The sequence below is a fragment of the Hippichthys cyanospilos genome, chromosome 18 (genome assembly GCF_059441005.1).
Source record: "Hippichthys cyanospilos isolate Australia breed blue-spotted pipefish chromosome 18, RoL_Hcya_1.0, whole genome shotgun sequence".
NCBI lineage: Eukaryota > Metazoa > Chordata > Actinopteri > Syngnathiformes > Syngnathidae > Hippichthys > Hippichthys cyanospilos.
Window position 1 is genome coordinate 8,584,358 of NC_142386.1, and position 23,701 is coordinate 8,608,058.

General features: G+C 39.2%; 1 protein-coding gene across 4 annotated transcripts in view; it reads right to left on the bottom strand.

Moving 5' to 3' along the window:
- mtmr4 (myotubularin related protein 4) overlaps positions 1-23,701 on the bottom strand; it is a 32,193-nt gene that overhangs the window by 7,735 nt on the left and 757 nt on the right. The window contains exons 1-12 of one of the 4 annotated variants that reach the window (XM_088440576.1): positions 22,453-22,567; positions 19,739-19,818; positions 10,127-10,216; positions 6,158-6,274; positions 5,160-5,189; positions 4,073-4,155; positions 3,746-3,912; positions 3,545-3,641; positions 2,333-2,446; positions 2,064-2,263; positions 1,863-1,991; positions 494-605 (exon numbers count right to left, since the gene is read on the bottom strand). In XM_088440576.1, coding sequence (XP_088296702.1) covers positions 494-605; positions 1,863-1,991; positions 2,064-2,263; positions 2,333-2,446; positions 3,545-3,641; positions 3,746-3,912; positions 4,073-4,155; positions 5,160-5,189; positions 6,158-6,274; positions 10,127-10,216; positions 19,739-19,741 — 1,142 coding nt within the window. In that variant the 5' untranslated portion in view covers positions 19,742-19,818; positions 22,453-22,567. Of the gene's footprint in view, positions 1-493; positions 606-1,862; positions 1,992-2,063; positions 2,264-2,332; positions 2,447-3,544; positions 3,642-3,745; positions 3,913-4,072; positions 4,156-5,159; positions 5,190-6,157; positions 6,275-10,126; positions 10,217-15,402; positions 15,866-19,738; positions 19,819-22,452; positions 22,568-23,701 lie in introns of those variants that run through there. The other 3 variants (XM_088440575.1, XM_088440573.1, XM_088440574.1) reach the window with 3 other exon arrangements.

Consider the following 23,701-nt stretch of genomic DNA (forward strand, 5'->3'; position numbering starts at 1 on the left):
AAAAACATAGGGCAATTGCTTTATTTCAATCATTGATTAAAAAAACATGAAGTATATATTTATTAATTAATTATATATTTATTAATATTATGCATAATATTACAAGTTTTCCCACGCTTATTTTGCAGTGACTTAAGGATCGGGGGAGGTTTATGTCCTACATAAAATATCTGGAAGCCCTCCTGCATCATTAGACAACTAAAGAATCCCAACAGGCTTTCATGTAAAAGAATGCAATGTCTTAGCTGCAATGTATACTCTGTGACAGACATAAACAAACATTCATGTGGCAAAACAGAAAACACATGGCTTCAATGTCTTGAGTGACCAGACAGACAGCTGGCCCACTCAGCAGGAATGAGACTAGACCAGAGGCAGCTTCTTCATCTTTATAAGTGTAGCTTTTTCTTGGTGGGGGTGGGGGGCGCAATAACAAGGGGGAGGGAGAAGGGGAACACCAAGGCAGAGAAAAAGGTCAAACGGATCAACTTACTTTCCCGGATCAGGTATCTGACTGCAGACTGTCCGCAGGGCCTGAAAACTGTTCCGGATGGCATGGATGTTGGCCATTCCCATAAACATCACCTCGCAGTTAGGGTAGTATTCTAAACACAAATAATTGGAAATATCACACCATGTATTTTGATAAAGAATACACCTTTCAAAGTTGTGCCTCCATTACACAGAGCCAGTAAGTTACCAGAGATCAGTTTGTTCTTGTATGTACAATTTGTATTATTGTCGATTTATGTATAAATTTGTATAATCTGTGGCATGCAGTAATGCAGTCAAACGTTGTGGCTGGTGCCAAAGTGACCACTTTGTGGGCACCTTTCTGTTGGGATGACAACCGCAATGCAAGGTGAATAAATAAACAACAGAATTGGACCCTGCAGAGAGAGTTCTTTAAATAGTTGACACACAGTAATAATGTGCAAAAACAGACTTGATGGAAAGAATTTATACCATGCCGTTCACCAGTTTGTTAAAAAAAAACAAAAAACCTTCTGAGAAAACAACAGAACAGGAATTTCTGGATGGCTCTATTATTTTCTTCTGTTTACTGTCGCAGTCCTATTATTTAATTCATTGGCTGGTTACAGTGTGTTGCTATTTAGAGCAAATACATAACTAAACCTCATTAGGGTTTACTATTGCAAATCAGACAACTGGAAACTGATTTAAAATGATTGGTGGAAAGCACACTTTGCTTTGAAATAAGAGCTTGGAGATTTGTTGGTCATTTTAATGGTCCCTCAGCCAAATAAATTTGAATTAAGCCTAAATTTAAATCACACTACTATTGTAAGGGAAATCTATTCCAAAAAAGAAAATTGATCATATATATATATATATATATATATATATATATATATATATATATATATATATATATATATATATAAAAGGAGAACCTGCCAAGCTATTTAAAAAAATGATACTTTTCTCAGTTTGATTGGATGTGAATAGGAGGTGCTGAAATCTTTTCTCTGCTAATAAATGCTATATATCTGCTAATAAACCCTATTAAAAAGTAACAAAAACATTTATGTCAACTGATGTTGGTGCTCCTCGGTAGGATCCCTGTTGACGTCCTTTCACGTTATTGGTATATATTGGTCAAGGTTTGACACTTGGGAACCAGTGATTGGATTTCTATTACTTCTAAATTGAAAACCTAAATACGGTAATTACAGCAATAAAGCAAACAAAAGGTATAATAGGTTTCTTGGTTGGACTGTGTTTGACTTCTAAGGGTCCACAGGAACATCTACATGTTACCATTGTATGACTGGGATTACTGAGCGTGTAGTAGGCACAGCGATGACTGTACTGTATTTTGATCAATTAGTACAACTAACCTTCACACTCACAGCCTCCACCTTTTGCACGGTTAGCCACTGCAGCAGTATAAGAGCGAGCGTCCAGAATCAGCAACTTCTGGGGCACAGTGTTGTCATCACAGCCTGAGCTACCTGTCAGTGAGGAGTCTGACGACAAAGGACAAATTAGCTACAGCAATGCAAATGTGTGGATACAGATGTAGATAAATGATGAGTTACCAAAATCACTGTCTGATGAGTCTGGCGCTTCTCCACGTTGCTGGCAAGCAGGTGCACCACAGGAACCCTTGGCTCCTGTGTCCATTTGACAAGCTTTGGCAATGGATGTCACCAGGTACTCATCATCTGTGTTTCTCCAGCCCCACCAGCTGATCTCAGGCTGGCTGCAACGTGCGATCACTGCCCCATTCTTCTGGTGTCTGGAAATAATGATCAGGGTCAGAAAGTGATGGGTCCTGAAAATGTAAATGCATATTTAAGGCGCTAACCTGTAGACCACCACAGGAATCCTCTTCCAAGATCTGAAGGAAGCCACACTCTCCAGCTCCTTGTCAGTTATCCATATTGGAACCAGAAGCTTTTGTGGGTAACTGGAGCACAGCCTGGAAACACAAAATGCAGTTTGGGATTTTAAGACAGCAAGCTACTAGTCACTACTCACTAATGAGTCACTGAGGGGGAAACAAAATGACAGAAAAATTTGCGTTTCAACAAAAAGATTTTTGATGCCAGACTTGTTTTTAATCCACAAACTAGTACATGATTTTAATAGTAAATCAAGTACCTGTTAAGTGTCAAAAGGAGAAAGAAGATAAAAAAAAAAATACTCTGCAGTCACGTGCCTCGGCATGCTATAGCTTGTTTAATTAGCTTTGTCCTGCACATCTGATTCCCTCAGCAGGATACTCAAGTGAGCAATCATGAACATGCAAAAACATCTTTTAATTGAACAGATTTGCTGATACTGCGTTCACTCAAACACATCAAGAAAAATAGGGAGGTAAACCAAAAATAGATATGGCCATAAATAAAATTCCATGTAGTAGATGTTGAACTGTACTTTTTTTTAAATTATTACTTCTAAATTCCAACACTGTACATAAAATATATTAGTTTTAAAAACAAAAAACAATTATGAGGCTTTAGTCTTTTAAAGTGACAATATGTAAGATTTAGAATGTTTTTCATTCAAATTGAATCAATTAAATTATGAATTAAAAAACCTCCAAATAAACGTGTTCTTAACGACCAACAGTATGTTTTAAATAAAATCATAGGTCTAGTTATCATTAAATTATATTACATGGGGGGGTGGCTGTCTAGTATAGCTACCACAGCAGGAGGAGGAGTGTGTATTTGCTGCATTTACCTAAATGCCCCTAAAGCTCCCAAGGGTACATGCCAAAAATTACAAACTTCCATTAATGCTAGGTATTTAAATAGATAAATAAGTAAATGTCAATGGCACTTCTTCGTAGGTTTGCCCTGGGCGCGAAAGGACGCGGAAAGTGTTAAGATAAGCACTTGACAATGTTTATTTGTGTAACAAGTATGAAAGATGTTTAAGAAGTGTTCTTGTAAAGCAGGGAGAATGTTTGTGTAAAAAGAAATGCCGAATGACCTCAAAATAGCCATAATTACTCATTTCAATGCTGTGAAAGTGATGTCATGCTATTTATGGCACGCCATATGTGACATACTTGTAGTTGCAATTTATGGTTGACACCCTCCAGATGTTTTGCGTGTCAAAGCCCATTCTTTTCACCTCCATCTCCATTCTCTGACGCACATGATCACCTGCAGACCAATAGAACCAAGACACATACGTCAGGGAAAAAAAAAAAACATTTTCAAAGATCCCGTTTTCTAAATGTGCTATAAAAAGGACATTTTACACGGACCTGGGCGACATAGATGAACATGCTGGTCCTCATCATCAGCACTACCTCCTAGACACCATGCATGATAAGCCAGGGCAAAGAGGTCTTCGAGGCGTGATGGGTGAGCTATGGCCCTGCTCAGACGCTTGACCCACTCCTGACACTGCTTGAACGTCGTAAAGTGGCACCTATAGCACATCAAAATGTTATTTGAAGAGGACTAGAACATCTGATTGTCAGAAATTGCACATCAGCAAGAGGCACTACAGAGCAATTGCTTAATCAGTGCCGGGAAAAGAAGTCTTAAAACAAAGGAACGCATTGTGCTCATTTGAATCTTTTCTTTACCTGACAACTTTGGAGTCTTTGCAGATGATGTGCAACTGGGCCATATCTCTGCTTTCTACACTCTCAATGAGCCTGAGGGGCACCTATAGGGGGAGACAAAAAGCATGTATAATGAGCCAAAAGGACCGCTGACGGCATGAGTACTAAGGTCGACATCCTCAAGTTTGGATCATACCAGTCCACGCTAGTCCTTTTCCGTCACACTTTTAAGGCTCCGGTCACACAAAGTGGCAAGTATAAATCCAACTTTCCACACAGAAACAAAACTTTTAAATAATAAATGTGTGTCATTAAGGCTTGTGTGGTCCCAAATGTGTATGAACCTGCCATACATTCTCTGAACAGTTCCAGGAAACTATAGATCAACAACTCATTTTTAATGCTAGCAACACACAAAGAGAATTATTTAAGATCTGTAATTATTCTTCGTCAATTGCCAATAACTTGAAAATAAAATTAAAAGAACACATCCATCCTGTCAAAACGAGGTGTTTTGGGGTTTAGATTGGAAACAAGCTTTGCTTTGGTTCACTACATTAGCATCATTTGCTGCTTTGTATTCATGTGGTAAACTAAACTTGAGCTGCGTTCTGTAGTAAGCATGCTACTTACAAATGTGCCATTAAGGTTTTTTTTTTTTTTTTTATTTTATTTTTTAAGTTAAATTCACTATTTATCGGACAGTAAACACTTAATGCTCCTCCAATTTCACTTCTTTTTCCTTCTCCCGAACTTGCCCTCCCACCCACATCAGGAGCCTATCAGGTTATATGCCAAACTCAATGACAGGCAATCAATGTACACCCCAGGGTATGCTTGATATTTGTTTTTCAACGCCCAACAACTCAAGCACAAGAAGCCCAATGCATGAAATGGATCTTATCAGCATGCAGAAAGTTAGACATAGGAATTAGATTAACATTTTTTTTTTTTATTATGCTTTTGACTGACTGTAATTAATTGATCGCAATTAATCTGTCACCCTTATCTTATAAACAAGATGCAGTGTGTTCTTGCTTTGTAATGAAAAAAATGGGCCACTTCTGTGGCAACTAGGGCAAGGGGTGTTTTAACACAAGGTACTCACAGATATTTCATTGTCCACATCTGGGTAGGTCTAAAGCACAGCGACAACATGGAGCACACAGAGAGGGAGGACACAAGACAAGAGGAAATGGAAAATTAATTAAAATCAGGGAAAAATAAGGAATGGCAAGTTAAAAGGGATAGAAAACATGAGTTTGAAGGATGTCAGATAATAGAGCGGATCACGCAGTGCACTACTTGCCGCGTGACCACATGACCTTGCCAAACTGAAATCATGAAGTGAAAGACAAACATGGACAGGAGCAAAGGGCAACAAAACAGCATGAAAGAATGAGGATAACCTGTGAATGGGAGTGTGGGGGAGAGCTTGCGAACTGGTGGAATTCATACAAGAGGTCAAATCTATAAGGGTTACTACAGTGGCTAATCACTATGATGGACATTGTGGGCATCAGAGTTTCCTTGTCTTTACCATCTGTTCTAAAAGTGAAAGCCTTTCTGGAACGGATTTGTGGATTTTGCTGCTTGATTCATATTCCACAAATGCAATATTAATCAGAATTGCTGTTGACCGATAATGACATCACATGTGCTTAAGACTTAGGTAACAACCAATCACTACTCACTGCTGTTGATGCAACCTTCACTAGCCAAGCTGTGATTGGTTGTCAACTGAGCTTTCAGCACAGGTAGTGTCATTTTCAGTTGAAAATAAATGGCAAAAAGAGTTTTCCTAAGTATTTTTAAGCATAGATGGATTTTTTTTTTTAATCAAGTTAGTAAAACTTACAATAACTTTTTCCTCCTGAAAATGGCTAAACGAGTGGACTATTCCTTTAAAATAACATTCTCTAAGTATTTTTGAGCAGAAAAGTATAAAATGTCAGTTCACCACATGTAAACCATGTGCAACTGAAACTTAAGCCCTGGTACTTTTGAAAACACATTTCCTATGTTTTGGATCCATGCTTTTTGCAAGGGAAAGGCAGTCAAATAGTTGTCTCTTTTGAATGGGTTTAGTCTTTGAGGTGGACTTACATTGATGACAGACTCCTTGAATTTGATGTGGAGTCTGTAGTTGGAAATGGCAATGACAGCTTCATCCGCATGGCCAAGATATTCAACCCCTTCCCCCTGAAGAACTGGGAAGGGGACCTGTAAATATAACAAACACAGATTGTCCAAAAATAAATTACAACACATATCATTTTTGTAATGTCATGAAACAAAAATAAAGACAATGCTGTGCTTTTTAGAACTCTAGAGTTGTTGGTACCCCTCTGTAAAAAAAAAAAAAAAAAAAAAAAAAATCCACAGTGGTCACAGAAGTTATCAATCAGTACAGAGATTACATGACTTTCAATCACCTGAAATAAAGGCCCGAGATGAATTATCATTACGCCATCGCCGTTTAATCTGACAAATGTGATGCTAGATGCTTCACTCATTTAGTCTCGACTTGCATGACCTCTTTACATTCATCAAATCTGCATGAGTTTCTGCCTGCACCAACAAGTCTTCCTCTATCAATGTGTCATCTTGGAAGGGAGCACCGTAAGCCCAGTGCTGCCGTTCGGCTGGTGGTGAGACGGCATTAGCCTGTGCTGATGCGATGCTGAGTCACGCAGGGGAGGACCCACTGATGCATGACAAAGAGGACATGCTGCAGAGCAGATGGGGATTATCGCAATATATCAGAAAATCTCGCTCGCTAAACTTCATCCAACTGGGTTAACAGCACAGCCTTACTGAAATCACTCGGCCCAAGTCACAAAACATGAATACAAGTTTGAATTAAACAATAAACCACAGGTGCTATAAGACTGATCACTAATGTGGTTGTTGGGAGGAAATTCTTCAGTGTACTGAGTGTATCAAACTGTCACTGCACCTGCATCGTGGCTACAGCTTAACCTGGGAAATGGAACACATGGTAGTCTGCATGCTGATACTGAAACAGGCAAATATAGGCGGTAAGCTAGCTGACACCACTTATTCAGATCATAAAAGAATGTCTCTTCAGAAAAAAAGTCTCCATTGAAATTAGCATTGATTCTACTGTAGGATTGAGCAATAAACTAAATTAATATGGCACTTTAAAAATATTGTTAAAATGAGTTTAAGTGTTAAAATGGAGATTTTGCTAGAGTATAAGAATGGTGAAAGGGTGGGTCAGAAGAAAAGTGTACAGTAGGTATGTGTAACGGTGGAACATTCACAAACACACCTAAGGGCAAATTTAAGTATTTAATGTAAGGTCCATGCTGGTTTTTGGGAATATGGGAGGAAACCAGAGCACCCAAAGAAAATCCATGCAGGCAAGGGGAGAACATGCACACTTCGCACAGCAAGGTCGGCGCCAGGATCAAACCCGCAACCACCATACGTGAGGTGGACATGCAAACTTGTCTGTCACCATGCCCCCATGAAATATAATTGTCATATTCTCAACTTTGGTCAAAACGTCTTTTTACCGCCCAAAATAAATAAATAAATGGACTATGCTTTTAAACGAGTAATGCACAAGCATGAATTTTAAGTTGATGTTAAAACTGATTTCAAAATCTGAATTCATTTTTGTCTGACTATTTTTCCACATGATTTTTATAAATAAATCAAACTTTTGAATAAATGCTTGTTGAATTTATTTCTATGATTAAAATCATATTTGTCACAGAAGCAGAAATGAAACCATGGGGCTTTGTTGGTCTATTATTCTGCCAAAGAGACCAAATATGTCCTGATGAAAGTCCCATAGTTAACATGTTGTACAGCCTGACAGCATTGAACCAGCTGCACTCCAAAAGTAGTGCATGAGTCAATGAGAGCCTGCGAGCACCGCAGAAGATAGTGTCACATGTTGTCCACAGGACATCAGCAGCAGTCATAAATTAGAAAAAAGGAAAGTGAGACTATAAGCACAAGTGAGAGAGTGAGCGAGAGCGCGAGAGAGACTTGTGAGTCGTGACTTCCGGTTGAGGAAGCCAGCCAATGAGAACATGCAAGTATGCACACACAGCTGCACGCATGCATCACAGCCGAGAAGGAGAAGAGTGTGTAGAGCGATATATTTAGTGTGGGACTGCCTGCATGAAAATTCATTTGTTGGTGAAACTATTGTGGGAGCGCCTTCACGGAAAACGAGACTATGTGAGCGTCCATGTGCTGATTTATTTATTAAAAGGGGAAGTGAATCCAAACACTACTTTCCTTTTATGATTATGTTCTATGTGCCCAAAGTAGTCTAAACGGGGCATTATGATTTCATATTGTGTTTGTCGAATATGAATTAAGCAAATCCACTCATTTCATTCATCTTATGTGGTGGCCACTTTGCTTGTTGTCAGAATCCAAACAAATGAGATGCAAACTAGCAGTTTGACTACAATGGTTCCTGGGCCCTTGTTTAATTAATATTCAATGTTTTGGGTTTTTTTTCCCCTCAATTGAGAGAAAAACGATTTTCTGAGAGGGAAACACTTTGTCTCATGCAGTACATCTGCTACAATTTAGTTTTATGGAGAGCTTTTACATTCATACCTGAAATGCACAAGGACTCATACTAAGTATCAGGTAAATATCTGGCTTTATTTCAAATTATCTGTATTTGTGATATACTACTAAAAGCTTCTTCCGAGGAGCGGTTTTCTGATCGTGAAGTAGAAATTATAAAATTAGAAGAACAGAAAATTGTCATTAAGCCACTTAAATTTTAAAGAAATGTGATTGGAATGCAAAGGTCTTAAAATTTTTAAAATTTTGCATATGAAACAAAATAATGATATCAGTAAATAAAGAATTGAGTACAAGTACTGGTATCAAGCATCCATAATTTATCCTGTAACTATTGAAATTAATTGCTAATAGTAAGACAACCATGCTGCCATTCTGTCTGAGTTATACTGTTTTGTACATGTGAACAGTATTTGTTTACCCCATTATCAAAATCACCTGAGCATAGCTGACCTTTCACACTGATCATTTTGTTGTAATCTCTAGCTTATCTCCGTGCTGTAACATGTCCCCGTGTGTGTGCTACAACCACCTGCAGGCAAACTGATTAATGTGCCCTTTAAAAGGAAAACTACAATGCAACAACTGACTGCAACTCACTTATAAAACAGATCCATAGGAGCAAATGTGGACATGGTTTTCATCAAATGATATGGGTAGGGTTTGGGTGAGAAAAAGTGCACCAGTTACGAAAGTCATAGCTGCGACGAGCATGAATCAGCAGCTAGCTAGTAGAGCTGGTGTGATCCATAGTGGCTGGGGTGATAGACGTCTTTGACTAGGCATACATTAATGCTCACAGGCTGGCAATTGCTGTTCCTACAGATTACAATCACGCTGACTCAAAAGATGCTGTTTCAGCCAGCAAATCTGTCCTTTACACCAACATTTAATGGGAGAGATTTGCCAATTTAATGTTTCTCGAAAGGAAAAGTCATAGTTTACATTTACAGTAAAGAAAAATAAAAGTTGGTCATTCGTAATTAAGCAGAAATGTGTAAACACTCGATAGGTGTAGCCCTAATCAGACATTCCAACTTTCAACAGCCTTTCCCATCAGTTGCAGGTGCTAGTGATTCGTGGCTAACAGCTAGCTTCTTTGGCCCTTAAACCATGGTACACTGCCAGCGAGTGGAACTTGTTGGCTGGTGCCGGTTCCTGACAGTCGGCAGGCTACTTTTGAGTGGCAGTGTAATTGGTGAAAATGAATGTGCACAGTAACCTTTGATACAACCCACACTCAAAATTGTGTACAAAGTTTATGGAATGCTTACGTGTGCAGATTGATCTGAGCACATAGAATGTTCCTGCATATTTATTTATTTTTTACTTGACTTCCACTTTAAGGTCTCTGGGCAGATGAAAGATGTTGATGTGTTTTTGTTTGTTTAAAAAAACCTTTTAATTCATGGGAATGTTGCTAAAAGTGTTTACCAAGTAAACTGAACTTAAAGCAGTGGTTGTCAAGGGTTGGCTAAACATTGTTCAGTTTACCTGAAGACTTTCATCCTCCTTCACCAGCTCCTTCTGGGGGAACAGATCCTTAGCCTTGATGTACTCCAGACTGGGAGGCCCCTCTTCACCCTACAAATTAAAAAAAAAAAAAAAAAAAAATCATTATTTCTGTTGATATTATGAAAATAAAAAAAACAGACTCCAGAATCTTTAAAAAGCAATTATGAAGAAATATACACAGCAATATAACTGGAGCACAAGCGTGGTCAAAGGAATGTCAGAAAAGTTAATATATTCCCCATGTTCATCAAGGTGCTTGGCCTTTGATGTGGAAGATATGCCGAGCCAAAAAAAATTCACAATGTGCACTTACCACGCACAGCGATCACACGAGTGATTAAACATTCACCACAATTCAATATGAAACATGGGGCAAATCTTTCTGCCATCTTAGAGGAAAGGGGGGAAAAAAAAAAGTTGGGTGGGAGGTGGTGTATACTCTCAAGCTCCATTAGAGGCAGTGGGGATTTTTGATGAATCATCCATCATAACATCACTCATACATCAACTTGTTGATTCTGAAGACAATTAACACCTGAATATGGTGATCTTGCAATTTAGATCAGATAATTTAAAATGCCATTTTATGGACTATTTGTATTTTTCAAAGTTTGACTATAAATAGGTCTTTGGAGTGCTCGCCAGCCCAACAAGTGTGAAATTCAACTAAACAAGAAAATCTTAAAATGTACCTATTTATGCACCTATGTCTGAATGAGCACACAAACAGTAAGAAACGGCATCATACCAAAACCAAAATATTATGCAAATCTGTTTTTTTGTTGGATATGAGCACCAGTAGCTTTCTGATAATCACATACATGAGTGCCGAGTTTGGCCATGTGTACATTATGTGCCACATGCAGGATTAGCTCAATCACAAATTGTGCCCTAATGTGGCAGTCTGATGTGTGGATGGATTTACTCTACCAATGGTGGTAGATGGTAGGGCTGCACGATGATGTCCAAAATAATGAATCACGATTATTTTGGTCGATATTGAAATCACAATTATTTATCATGATTATTCATCGTGTTTGGTCAAACACTGTCTATTTATTGTCTTTTTAATTTTTATTTTTTAAAACACACAAGACACAAACTTATCCTGCTATCACTTAAAGACAGACGGCAAGGTGCTCAAGTATGATGAGATTAAAAATCAAGAGACATCACTATCCCAAATATGGAGCACAGCTGGCCGGAGAACAAGTTTGTGTTTTTTTTTTTTTTTTTTTTTTTTTGCTTCGTCACTGCTATTAGCCAGCACACCCTTCCCCCCTACTTTAGTACAAGTGAACATGCTGAACCTGACAGGCATGTGCATATAACCAAAAGTCCCTTTCCAAATACCAATGCCAAAACTGAGAGTGCATTTACTGTAATGTCTTGATACTCTGATAACATTGACAAGTTACAACTAGAAGCTTTGCAGGCCTGACATAGTAGATCTGTGAAGAGATCAACTTGCCACAGTATTCTTAATAAAACAAAAACAAACCTTCAAACTCAATTATAATCCATGCAACACAAAACGGAAGACAGCCAAAGAGAAACGAAAAAAAATCTTGCACAGGCTTCAAGAATAAGTGTCTGGTTGTCATGGGAACTGCTTGATGTTAAAGCAATTAGAAACAAAACAAAATCTGAAAAGACTACTAAATCTGGTTGAGACTTTGTGAGCAGATTAGGGTCTTAGCATCTGATGCCTGTTATGTCATGTTCAATATACAACCTGTATACTTCTGAAAGACTGCTTTGCTTACATTTTGTTCGCACATTTTCCAATATGTCAGAAAGCAAAGTCACTGAGTACAGATGGATTTATGAAAAACTGAATAAAAAGTCAAATGAAATTGGAAAAACAACCAGAAAGCTCTATTCAAGAAGAGCCAGACCGTGGTGCAGATTACATTAATGGGTCAAGAACAAGGACAGAGCATGACAAATCTTTCCAAATGCACCTCTGCCCAGCCCTTCTCTAGCAATATAAATATTTCATAGGCCGCAGTGTACTGAAGGTTCTGTCCAATTACAGCCGTAGAACTTGAATTCCATGTCAGAACTGATGAAACCGGAGAATGTATTTTAGAAATATATGATGCAAACCATCTTGAACAAAATTGAGTAACAAACTACACAGACAGAATATGAATATTTTTTAACATGCATATCAACCCATTAATTTTCAATAGCGCTTGTTCCTATTTGGGTCAGAGGAGAGCTGAATATGACTTTGGATTTTTTTTTGGACCGGTTGCCACTTACAGCACATTTAGACAAATCCATCCCAATAGTTGACTGCACTGAGCAGAGAAAAATATTTTTAATTAAATTCCAACAGCTTTCTGAAAAATCTTTATAGCTCCCTTTTGCTCCAAAAGTATGTTGTTAAAAAAAAAAAAAAACGTGAATGAAGGCATTTTATAGCAACAGCCAAGGTGGTGGTGAGAGCAATATGCTACATCCTAATTTCACGAGGACAGACAGAGCGTTCATCCATTTAGAAGAACACGGACAATAAATTATACAGCCAGTGACGTGGAAGAAGAACTGATGACTCAGCGGAACCGCAGACGCTAGAAAAGCATCATAAAATAGAGAAATAAAAAGCCTGTTCCTGTGTGGTAAGAGAAACAAACCAATGGTTTTATTTGAAACATTTTCAATAATGAAGTCTTGGGTTTCAGATCAAAAGATGAATGAATGTGAGACAAAAGGTTCAGAATTAAAGCTTGCAATTCACGGTATTGTATTTACATCTATAAATGCTAAACAGCTCATGAGAGCAGCTTTTTGATTGACGGGAGACACTAAGTGAGCAAATGTTTTGGAACATTTCAGAAAGTGTCTCCATTTAAATTGATTTGCTTAAATATTAGGACGCTGGTTTTGACTTTCACTTGTGAAAGTTGCATTTGCTGTTAAGCAAACCTGAAGACCAGTGAGCTGTCTATGGCAGAAAAGAAAACCATTATCGAGCTGAGAGAAGAGGGAACAAATCGATGGGAGCTATTGCACAAACATTGAACATAGCCAATGCAACAATTTGGGATGTCCTTTAAAAAAAACAAAAGTAGAATGCAACTACTTGTGTACTAAGCAGCAGACATCGAGCATGTTAGACTCGCCCTCCTCCCCCGTTACGTGGCCTGCCAAGGCATCTTCAAAGAGCATGTAGTTGGGAGTGTTAAAGTTTTACCCGAGACCGCCTTAGTTATTTAAAAAAAAGATGGTAACATTTTGACTTGGGAACAAAATCATTAACTTTACACCACATGCTAAGAAAGTATTTTGAATGTAGAACAACTTCTATCTAGGTCAACTTGCCTCAAAAGTTCTACTTTGCTGGAAAACGTACGTGAATGAGTAGCTCACTATGTTAACTCAATGTTGGTTTTAGGGCTGCAGCTATTGAAGTTTTTGGTTCTTTGATATCCTACAAAAAAACTCTAAATAGAGTATTTGGTTAAAAAAAAATCTGTATATTCTTTGCTCAGTGGAAGGAATAAAAAAAAAAAACACACACTGAAGATAAAATATTACATTTACAATTATGAACCAACTTTTATATATATTTGTTTACGATCACCAGCTAACATTTTGTCACAGTCCACCATTTCAGCCACCTCACTTCCAGCTTCACCACACCCGCTCAGCCCTCCTTCTAATCAGCCTCGAACACCAACACCTGCAACCATTTACCCGCTCAGTATAAAGTCCGGTCACTTCCCTCCACAACCCGCCAGATCGTCTCTATGCGCTACGCCGAGCTTTCCAGCAATTCCTCCTGCCAGCCTGCCTGTTGTCTGACCCTGTTCGCCCTTGACCTCCCGATTGCCTGCCGAATTGACTGGATCCTTGGTATTTCGACCTTGCCTGCCTCTGACCACCCGCTAGCCTGCCGTCTTTACCTGTATGCCCGAGCCCCCCTCCCGTCTCGCTCCCTTTGCCCGACTCCCAGCCAAACCCCAGCTCTCCCGACTCCAGAACCCCCCAGACGTCTGTGCCACGCTCCCGTCAGCTCCCACGACTACCCGCACCTTCTGTTCAATAAACACTCTGCCATTGCCCTTACCAGTGCGTGCGTGCTCTTGGGTCCTCCCTCGTCCCGCCGTAACACATTTATACAGAGCTTAGCAGAACACTACTTTCCTTTTTAACAAATCTCCCCCCTAAGTATTCACCATGTGCTGAAAAGGCATATGAGTCAGCCTGGTTTGGTAAACAGTGAACAGTAGGAACTGCAGCCTTTAGACATTCACTTTGAAAAATGGCCTCAATGTGTTTCTGGCATTTTTTACTGTCATGCAGAATATTAACAATTGTTGTGGTAAACGTTTTGACATTTTTTTCTGATGTGTAGACTAATATGCAGGTATCCAGGCCAACAGAATTGGTCTTATTATTTGAAAACTTGTTTCAGCCTAAATCGGCTTTGATCAAACCGAGGAAAAAAAGCAGACTAAACATAGCTTGAACACTTCACACTTGCTCGGAATTGCCAGGTGTCTTGATACGTGTTTGTATACAACACACCAGGACAGAGAATTTTAGGACTGTTTGGCCACAATAACTCTTGCCTTACTGAAATTAGTCAGTTATACATTAGGCACAATGTTGACATCATACAAAAAAAAAAAAAACAGGGCAGAGGCTTGCTAGCAGTGCCTTAGAAAGCCACAGCTGAGTAAGTCTTGTTCCTTGCCCTCCTTTGCTTTTTCACCACCAAGACCAAAGATGGAAACCAAGCGGACCACCTGTTCTGTATCAGTCATTGTCGCTAATAGCTCGGTACATCCTGACACTCGAAACTCTTGCTCCGTGCTGCAGTGAACACGCATGAGCGCTTGGGCTGACAGAGCAACACGTTTCATCTGAGCTGCACACATTTTAATCACCGGCCTCCTGACATCCAATCAGGATCAGCAAAGCAGACTGCTCAAATGGCCGCCACACAACGCAGTGGCGCGAGGACTAACAAAAGTAGATATTTGAAGTTCAACATCACCTGACATATGACATGTCATTTGTAGATGAAGTCTGCATTGGTTACTCAATAACTGCAGCGCTCACGTGTATCGAGCAGCACCACGAACCCCCTCCCCTCAGTGATTGGCAGGCAGGCCCACTAGCAAGTTAGGGTGAGGCGGGGATTTGATGTGCAGCCATCAAAATAATGAGAACCTGAATAGAATCTTAAAAAAAAACAAAACAAAACAAAAAAAACAATTAATAAAAGCCCTTAGACTCACAAAGCAATTGAGCATGGAGCAGGATGTTCTTCCTGCACCGCTCATGTCGAGGTGACGTGGAGCTGTGCTTGGATGACACGCAGCCTATGGAGGAGCAGCACGACCAGCGCACGAGGAGCCGGCACCATCATTCCTCTCCACAAACGGATCCTTTTCACTCGTCCTCCACTCCGAATCCAGCCGCTTACCTTCCCCCTAGCACCCCCCACCTAATTCACCGCTTCTTGAGTGCTGCGTGACAACACGCCGGTACTGGCTCTTGAAATCAGGGATTTACCGAACCACACCACACCCCCTCATAGCCATGTGTCAAGACGCCTCATGCTGCACAGCTAAGAAAGGCCCAACAGTCCGTAAAAATATTAAAAACAGCAACAGTCCAATGGATCAGCAGAATTAAAAGTAAAAAAGGAAAAGCGATGAGATGGCTGCAGATACTCCCCAGAAAGTGGATGGAGAGGAAAAAAAAAAAGGAAAGTGAGAGATGGTAAAGCAGAGGGAGATGCCAAATAAGCTCCGCCCTCTGTATTGGCATCAACATCCCTCCCTCATATTCACACGCTCACATTTCTCCTCGAGTCTCTCTCTCATCTCTATACTCCTCCCCCACTCCCTCCTTGTTCACCCTTCACCGACATCTCATAAATATGCCGCTCCCTCAGCAACGAGGCAAGGTGCAGCTTACAGGGGATGCTTTGGCTCCCATGCAAACACCATCCGACGTGCTGCCTTAATGATAAGAACACAGCTAACTGTCAGAGCTGGCTGTGCTTAACAAAAATTAAAAAAAAAAAAAAAAAAAAAAAAAGGGAGAAACCCATCTACACATAGAGCACCCTGGTTGGACACCAGCGCATCTATTGATAGCACGTGATTTGGAGGAAAAAAATATTGCATTGCAGTGGATCGGAAGGGGAGGGGTTGCTGAGCAAAGTGACTATGCGGAGATGTCCAGTGACACAGCATTCTACAGACACCACTTCTTCCTGTCCCCTAGCTAAGAATGTGGCTGATAAGTTCAATAGCTATTGCTTTCAGCCACAGCATATTTTTATTTTGAAGGTCATAATATTTCAAAGGCGCTACATTGTCCCGTACAACAGAGAGGGACACCCGCACCTCATCCATCACCACCCCATGGTTCGCCATCAGCTGTATGAGCTCACGTTATGTAATGCACAGGACAAATGCAGCATATGTCCAAGGTGAGCAATGAGCATACAGCACTGACAAAATGGGATCTTAATATTAATTAAATGCTAGTAGAATTAATCAAAATTAAGATCTGTGTGCAAAACCGTAGGTTTAATGGATGTTTTGGAACAAAATAACAGCAGGAAAAAAGAAATGGTGAAAAAAAAAATTACTCATTCCTAGATTGTTTATTCTAATACAATGCATGGCGACAGAGCATCAGAAACCAAATTCCCCACAATTTAAATATGGAGTTTTATTACATATAGGTACACAGTACCAGTCAAACAAAAGGGACTATCATATCAGTATTTTTTTTTTAATTTCTTGTATTATAGATCAATTCTTAAGTCATTATAAAGAAGTTTTGATGGAATAATACAGAAGACAAAAAAAGTGATAATTTAAATGGAATATTTTTTACAATGAATATTCTTTAAAGTAGGTGGCTTTCAGCAAGGGTGGGGGGAGTTGACCATGTCATTAAAAATAAGTCAACTAAAACTATCTGCCTCAGAGCTCTGCTACAACCATGTTTGTGTCGTCATTTTCTACGAGGACTTTTCTTTTAGATAAATGCAGTGCTGCAATGACGCCAAGAGAGAAACACCATCCTAAAAACGGGGACAACATATGATTGGGATTATTTAAATAAAAAACGCAATTTGTGTCCTTAAAGACGCTGCTGTAATAGGGTGCGTTCGTTAAAGACAATTGTAGCGCATGGAGCATTTAAAACAAAACAAAAAAAAAACAAAAAGAGAAAGAAGCACAAAACATGCACTGTGTGCTCATCAAGATTAGGAATAAAAACAGGAAGCTACTGACCTCATAGTATCTAACTGGATTCACTGTCAAGTTAACTAATGTAAGCCACCTTAGGGACACAGTTACATGTGCAATGTACATATGAAATTAGAGATGTGTGAACTAAACTGTAGTTAGCGTTTGTAGACCTTATACTGCAACCACTAGCGTTTGTGTCTAAAAATCAGTTTAGAGAAGATCATGGGTTTACGTATGTGTGTGTGTGTATATATATATATATATATATATATATATATATATATATATATACACACACATATACACACACACACATACACACAAACACACACACACATATACATACAAAACAAACATATACATACACACACTTATTCCTGGTAACGCATTACCTCTTAGTTTGAGCATTCAACTCACTGACCGAAAATGAACTTTGGCTCTCCAAAAAACATACAGCCCTGAATATACAGGCGACTGACGTGCACAAACTCTCCCATCCACAGTAGCCTGTCCTGCAAAACGCTAAGGGGTAGCATTACCATACATTACAACGCCTGAGGCAGGATAAAATAACACCATTGTCCTAGCTTCCATGCTGGCATTATCCAGTTTACAGTAGCACGCGTGGAAAACAATATGAACTCAATCCTTCCCTTATTGTTTTGGTGAGAACACTGAAAGCAGGAAAGCAATTAATGGCAGCTTCACAAGACTGGATTAAAAGGCTCCTATTACCAATGGAGCAAAATGTCTTCTAATCCCACCAGAAAGAACATGACCCAAGACAACTGAAGAGAAATTATCACAGTTAGTGATACAACAGTAGTGCATAGATATTCCACTCCTCATAAAATGTATGTGTTGGAGGCCTAAATATCTCTTCCCAAATTTAAAGCAAAATATAGCATTGCTGCTGAGAAATGTAGAAAATTGAAAGTCAAAAGAGGACTAACCCTGGATAAACTCAAGTCTGAACTCTCTCATTTACATGCCTGGGTGGGCACATTATTTGCTCATCAGCCACGCCGTCAATTAAACCAACTGCTTGATTGTGTGCCCCATAAAAGCAAAGCGCTGGGCGGCCCGCCACGTTTGCATTCTGTCCACCCAGTTGACCGGAACTTTGGGACACATATCCTCCTCCTACACCTCCCATTTGTACTGAATAAAAGCTGCTCCGTTGAGTCTTTTTAAATAATTTGTGCCTCAGATGGTTACCATTAGCTCCCTCTTCAACTATTGCCCAAGAAAGTGCAAGGACACTGGCTTTGTCTTTTCAGAAATGACTCATTTTCTTTCAAAAGAGGAAATTGAGAACATGTACTAAAAGCATGTACATTTACTCATCTCTCCAGAAACGACTTGCTATTTTCTTATTTCAGTATATCAACAGTGACTCTTCCGTCCTTACGTATTTGATACTACAAGCAGTGAGTTAAGAGAATTTGCACAACCCTAATCCTTCAAGGATAAGTGGTTGCGAAGAATGCTGCAATAAAAATGGTGCCTAGAATGTTTACATACAAAGTACTTATAGCCTATGAGAGAAACTAATACATTTAACATGGTTTGTGCTTGTCAGTTTTGCTTTCTGACAATGGAACAAATAAACCCAAATATTAGGTACATGGGTTATTTTTGCCCCAACTGGTTTTAGAGTGCATGCTAACACAATGACAGACAATCATTGTCCACCTTCAGAGCGGCATTAATCTTCATTTTCTAAACTAACAACTCAAGCACAAGAAGCCTGACGCATGAAAAACGAAAGAAATCAGCATAGAAAAATCCTGAAGTTAGAGATTATAAATTAGATGAACACTGTAACTATGATTGAAATTGATGAATTCCAACCTGTAATTCTGACACCTTATAAATACAGTACAAACAAAAAGAATGAATAATTCTGTAAGAATGTTTGCTGTGTTCACTCCTTTTAACATAAATTGCATACAAATTAATTTTCCAAGTGTCAAAATGTACTGAACTGAAATAACAAAAATAATGACCACAAAAATTGAGACACAAATGGAACTGAGAACTGTACTACCCCGAGTGTCTAAAGATGGTATAGGACACAGCACCAACTGAACCGCTGACTGTCTGAATGGGAGGTCTACATGTGTAAAATAAATAAATAAAGTAAAGACAAAAATCAAAGAGTACAGCCTATTACTGAACGTGTTGCAACACTGCATTTTGTTTGGGCGCGTGAGAGTGGATTGCCACTTCCTGTTTGAGTGTAGTGCGTCCTGGAATTTTTTTTTTTTTTTTTTTAATAATGCGTAGAAAAAAAAAAACACACGGGGAGAAGCATTTAGAACAAACATCCACAGAACGTTTCTGATTGGCTTACCATGCTGAAGACAGTAGGCGTGGGTGCTGGTCCCGCCCTCCCCTCCTGTCTACTGGGCTTGGTCTTGCCACTGACAAATCCTGCCAACATAGGAAAAAATAAACTTTGAGATACAGCGGGTGTGTGTGGAAAGATGTTTGTGCGTGGGTGGATGAGTAGTGTGCATGCAATTGCAAAGGAGCTCGAATGAAAAGTGGCCCTTCCCTGGTCTAAAGTACAGCGTGCAGAATAAAACCTGGCACTGAAGACATTGTGGTTAAAGTAGCTGCTAGAAACTACAAGCAGTCATTTAAAAACGGGAGCAAGTTCACGTAAAGACAGAACATCCAGTACTGCACGGAGGTGTGCAGGTTAATGCATGTTAAACACCAGAGGCAAGGGAATAAATTCCACATTTACACTCTACACTCAACAAATAAACATTGTGCTTTGACGAAGGACTCGGCAATAAATCTAAACTAGACAGAATCTGCGTTTGGTGGGGGGGGTGCAAGAAGATTTGAAAACTAGCTAAATTGTGACAGATATGCTGCAAAAGTGGCACAATGATGGAAGTGTGGTTTACAATAGATACTAAACTACTTAATCTTGCATTTCAAGGCATAGTCCATTTCTTTAGCTGTTTTATGCAGTTTTTAGACACTTTTTTGTCTGGCCTTTTATATGTGTAAAATTATGTCTTTGAGATTGCATAACTTAATTTGATAGTGAAATTATTGTTCACACAATTCAAACTTTGAAAAGAGGCATTTTTTGATCTGCTGCCGAATGACTGTGACGTTACGTGTGGTGAAGGCTCAAGTAACGACCGATCACAAATCAGCTTATGACCTTGAGCACAGGTAATGTAATTTGTCAATAAGTAGAAAGTTAGTTTTTAAAAATGGATTTGTTGTGTATGATAAATAATTTACTGTTCAACTTAATTACAGACAAAATATTCAGTTTTTACTGCTAAAAATGGCAAACATAATAGGACTAGCCGTTATGCATAAACCATGTATGCTAACATTAAATCGGATTTTGAAAATCTGTATTATTGAAGATAATTTAGGTATTATTTTTGGGCCAGTTGGCCCAGGCATAGTCTTACGTAGTCCGCAACAACATGACCAAATGCTTCTAATGTTAATAACTGCCGAGCTAATAAGGGAATTTTGAATCAATCTGATAAAAGCATTCAGTTTATCCAAGGTTATAGTGTTCATTCAAACAGTTCAGATTTTATGAGAAAAAAAAAATTACAAAACCTTGAGCTGGAACTGCTATCACATTTTTTTGCAACATTTACTCAGAGCTATCATAGATAGCATATCGCCTTGACACACCTCACGAGAGTTCAGTTCAGTGATAACTAAGGCTGAATTTACATGGCATGGTTCACGAATCTGATGTTAGCTCTGCAGGTGGCGCGATTCACTGATACTATGCTCAGGTCAATGCCATGTGTCTAATACAAATGTAATGATTTAGCGCCAGCCAGGTGCTAAGAAACTAGGGCTTCAACTAGAGCTTTCAGAATTAATTCGACAAGTAATTTTTAAACTTTAAAATTTCAATAATCGAGTAATCGGCTAGAGCTATTGTTTAACTTAAAATTGTTAGACTCTTCTTAACAGGAAGAAACCACAATTGTAAAAAATACTTTTGCAATACAACGTAATGCAAACTGGAAGTTTATCAGATTAATTAGTCATATATTGATAGAATAATCGATTCTAAAAATATTAAATAGTTGCAGCCCTGGCAGAAACTAATGATTATTTTCTTAACGTGATTAATCAGATTTTTAAAAAAAGCATGTTTTAATTTCCATCCTTTTACTAAAACAAAAGACATTTTATTTAGGTTAGTGTAGAAAATGCAGTTCGTATTTTTTTGGGTTGCTGGTTTGGTGCATAATATCGGCGAAAATCTTGCTAGCTTTTTGCTTAAGTAAAACTAGGCGTTTTCAAATATCTTATTCTGATTCAACACCATGCTAATCTTATTCCAGAGGGGACCAAAAAAAATGAGAATATTTCAGTTCCAATAAATTATTAAATGGATCAAAAACAGATTTCATTTGATCTGTTGACGATAACTAATTAATTTGGGCGATTATTTTCGGCTGATGCTTGAATGGCCATAATCGAATGGTTTAATAGGCTGTGGTGATAGTTCACTGTGTGTACACTGACACATCAGCAACAACTATACTGACACCATTGCAGAGCAACCAAGCGCCGATTACCGGAGGTAATACTGTTATAGCTAACACTTATCTGTTGTTGCCGTGACCTTTGACTTCTTTCTCATCTGTCCCCCAAAGAATACCTCAAATTTAAAGTTTTTATCCATTGATGTTAAGAATGTTTCTTCAAACAGTGATTGCAAAGAGGTTTCATGTTGGCAAAGCATATTGAGTTACATTAGTTCAAAGTTGGGCAGCGCAGTGAGCAGAAGAGATCAGGTGACCAGAATCTAACCCACGTCGGCAGCCAGACATAACATACAAACTTGTTGACGTTATTGAGCCTTGACCTCGACGTTATGTGGAAGCAACACACCAAGCACAAGGGCAACTTCAATTCTGACCATTTTCACAGTGCAGGGCTGTTGTCTCACTTCCCTACGCTTACCCCTCAGACACACCCCCTTCTACACACGGCTCCGCGTAGAGGAAAAAATAAACTGTTTGATCGACATGCCAAAACCCAATGGAAATTTCTTACCGACTAAAAGAGTCCTTGTGTCCCAAGCTTGTTTGACCAAAACCTTCTGCAACTTAATTGTTGAAGTTTAAAGCTCAATGTCTTGAAAAGTTGTCGCAGTATCCCAAGCACACGCACACACGCACGCAACACTGGGTGTAATCCAGGACATGACACACCTCCCTTCCTCCCACCCCCTCCTTGTGTCTAGTACTTACTCTGGCCTCCCTCCTACTCTTTCGGTGCGAGATTTGCCAATGTGAGAGGAACAATAATTACTGGGCATTTTACTCTCTCACAATCACTTATGACTCAATAAGCAACAGGAATATAAATAAAAATACACACAGTGATCCTTGTTTTTCGCGGTTGATTGGGACCGGAACCCCCCGAGATACTCCAGATTCTTTGCGGTGACAGGTTATATTGTTGAACACTGCAGCACTAATGCTTTTCTGAGAAGTTTATAATGATATTTCATTTACTTTTAGAAGCTCCATATGTTAATGTCTTTAACAAAAGCCTGCACAACTGCAAAACCAATGTGTTTTTAATCACAAATAGTACGGCCTTTTGGTCACTAGGTGGTGAACCAAGACAACTGCATGTAGACTGTTTATTTATTTATTTAAATAAACAGGTGCTTGTTTGTAAATTTTAGCACAATTCAGAGGTTCAATTCCGGCGTTTGCATGATTTCCCCATGTCTGCATGCTTTTTTTCCAGGCACTCTAGTTTCCTCCCAAGTGTAATGGAAACTCTAAATTGTCCTTAGGTGCAATTGTGAATGGTTGTTTGTCTTTGTGTGCCCTGCAATTGGCTGGCAACTAGTTCAGGGTGTCCCCCGCCAACTACCTGAAAAGTGCTGGGACACCCTTGCAAGAATAAGGCAACCCTAGTGAGAATGAGGTGCGAACGAAACTGGATGGATGAATGAACATTCACCATGATAACACATGCATTGCATACTTTGCACACTATAAAGTAAATTCAAACAAAGCACCTACACTTTTGTAACTTGCTGCTGTTTCAATTTCACCGTCATCTTATATTTAACCAATTCCACACAAGGAGGGTGAACCAGCAGCCAACCAATTCCAGGGAGCATTAAGAGAGATCACACATTCCGGATTTTAATCAACCCAACATGCATGGTTTAGGAATGTGGAATGAAACAGGTAGACCATCTCAAGCGCGGGGGTAATACGTAAAACACCAATCGGGAAGACCTGAAGCGAACCTTGAACCCAAAACCTTCAGACCTCAACGA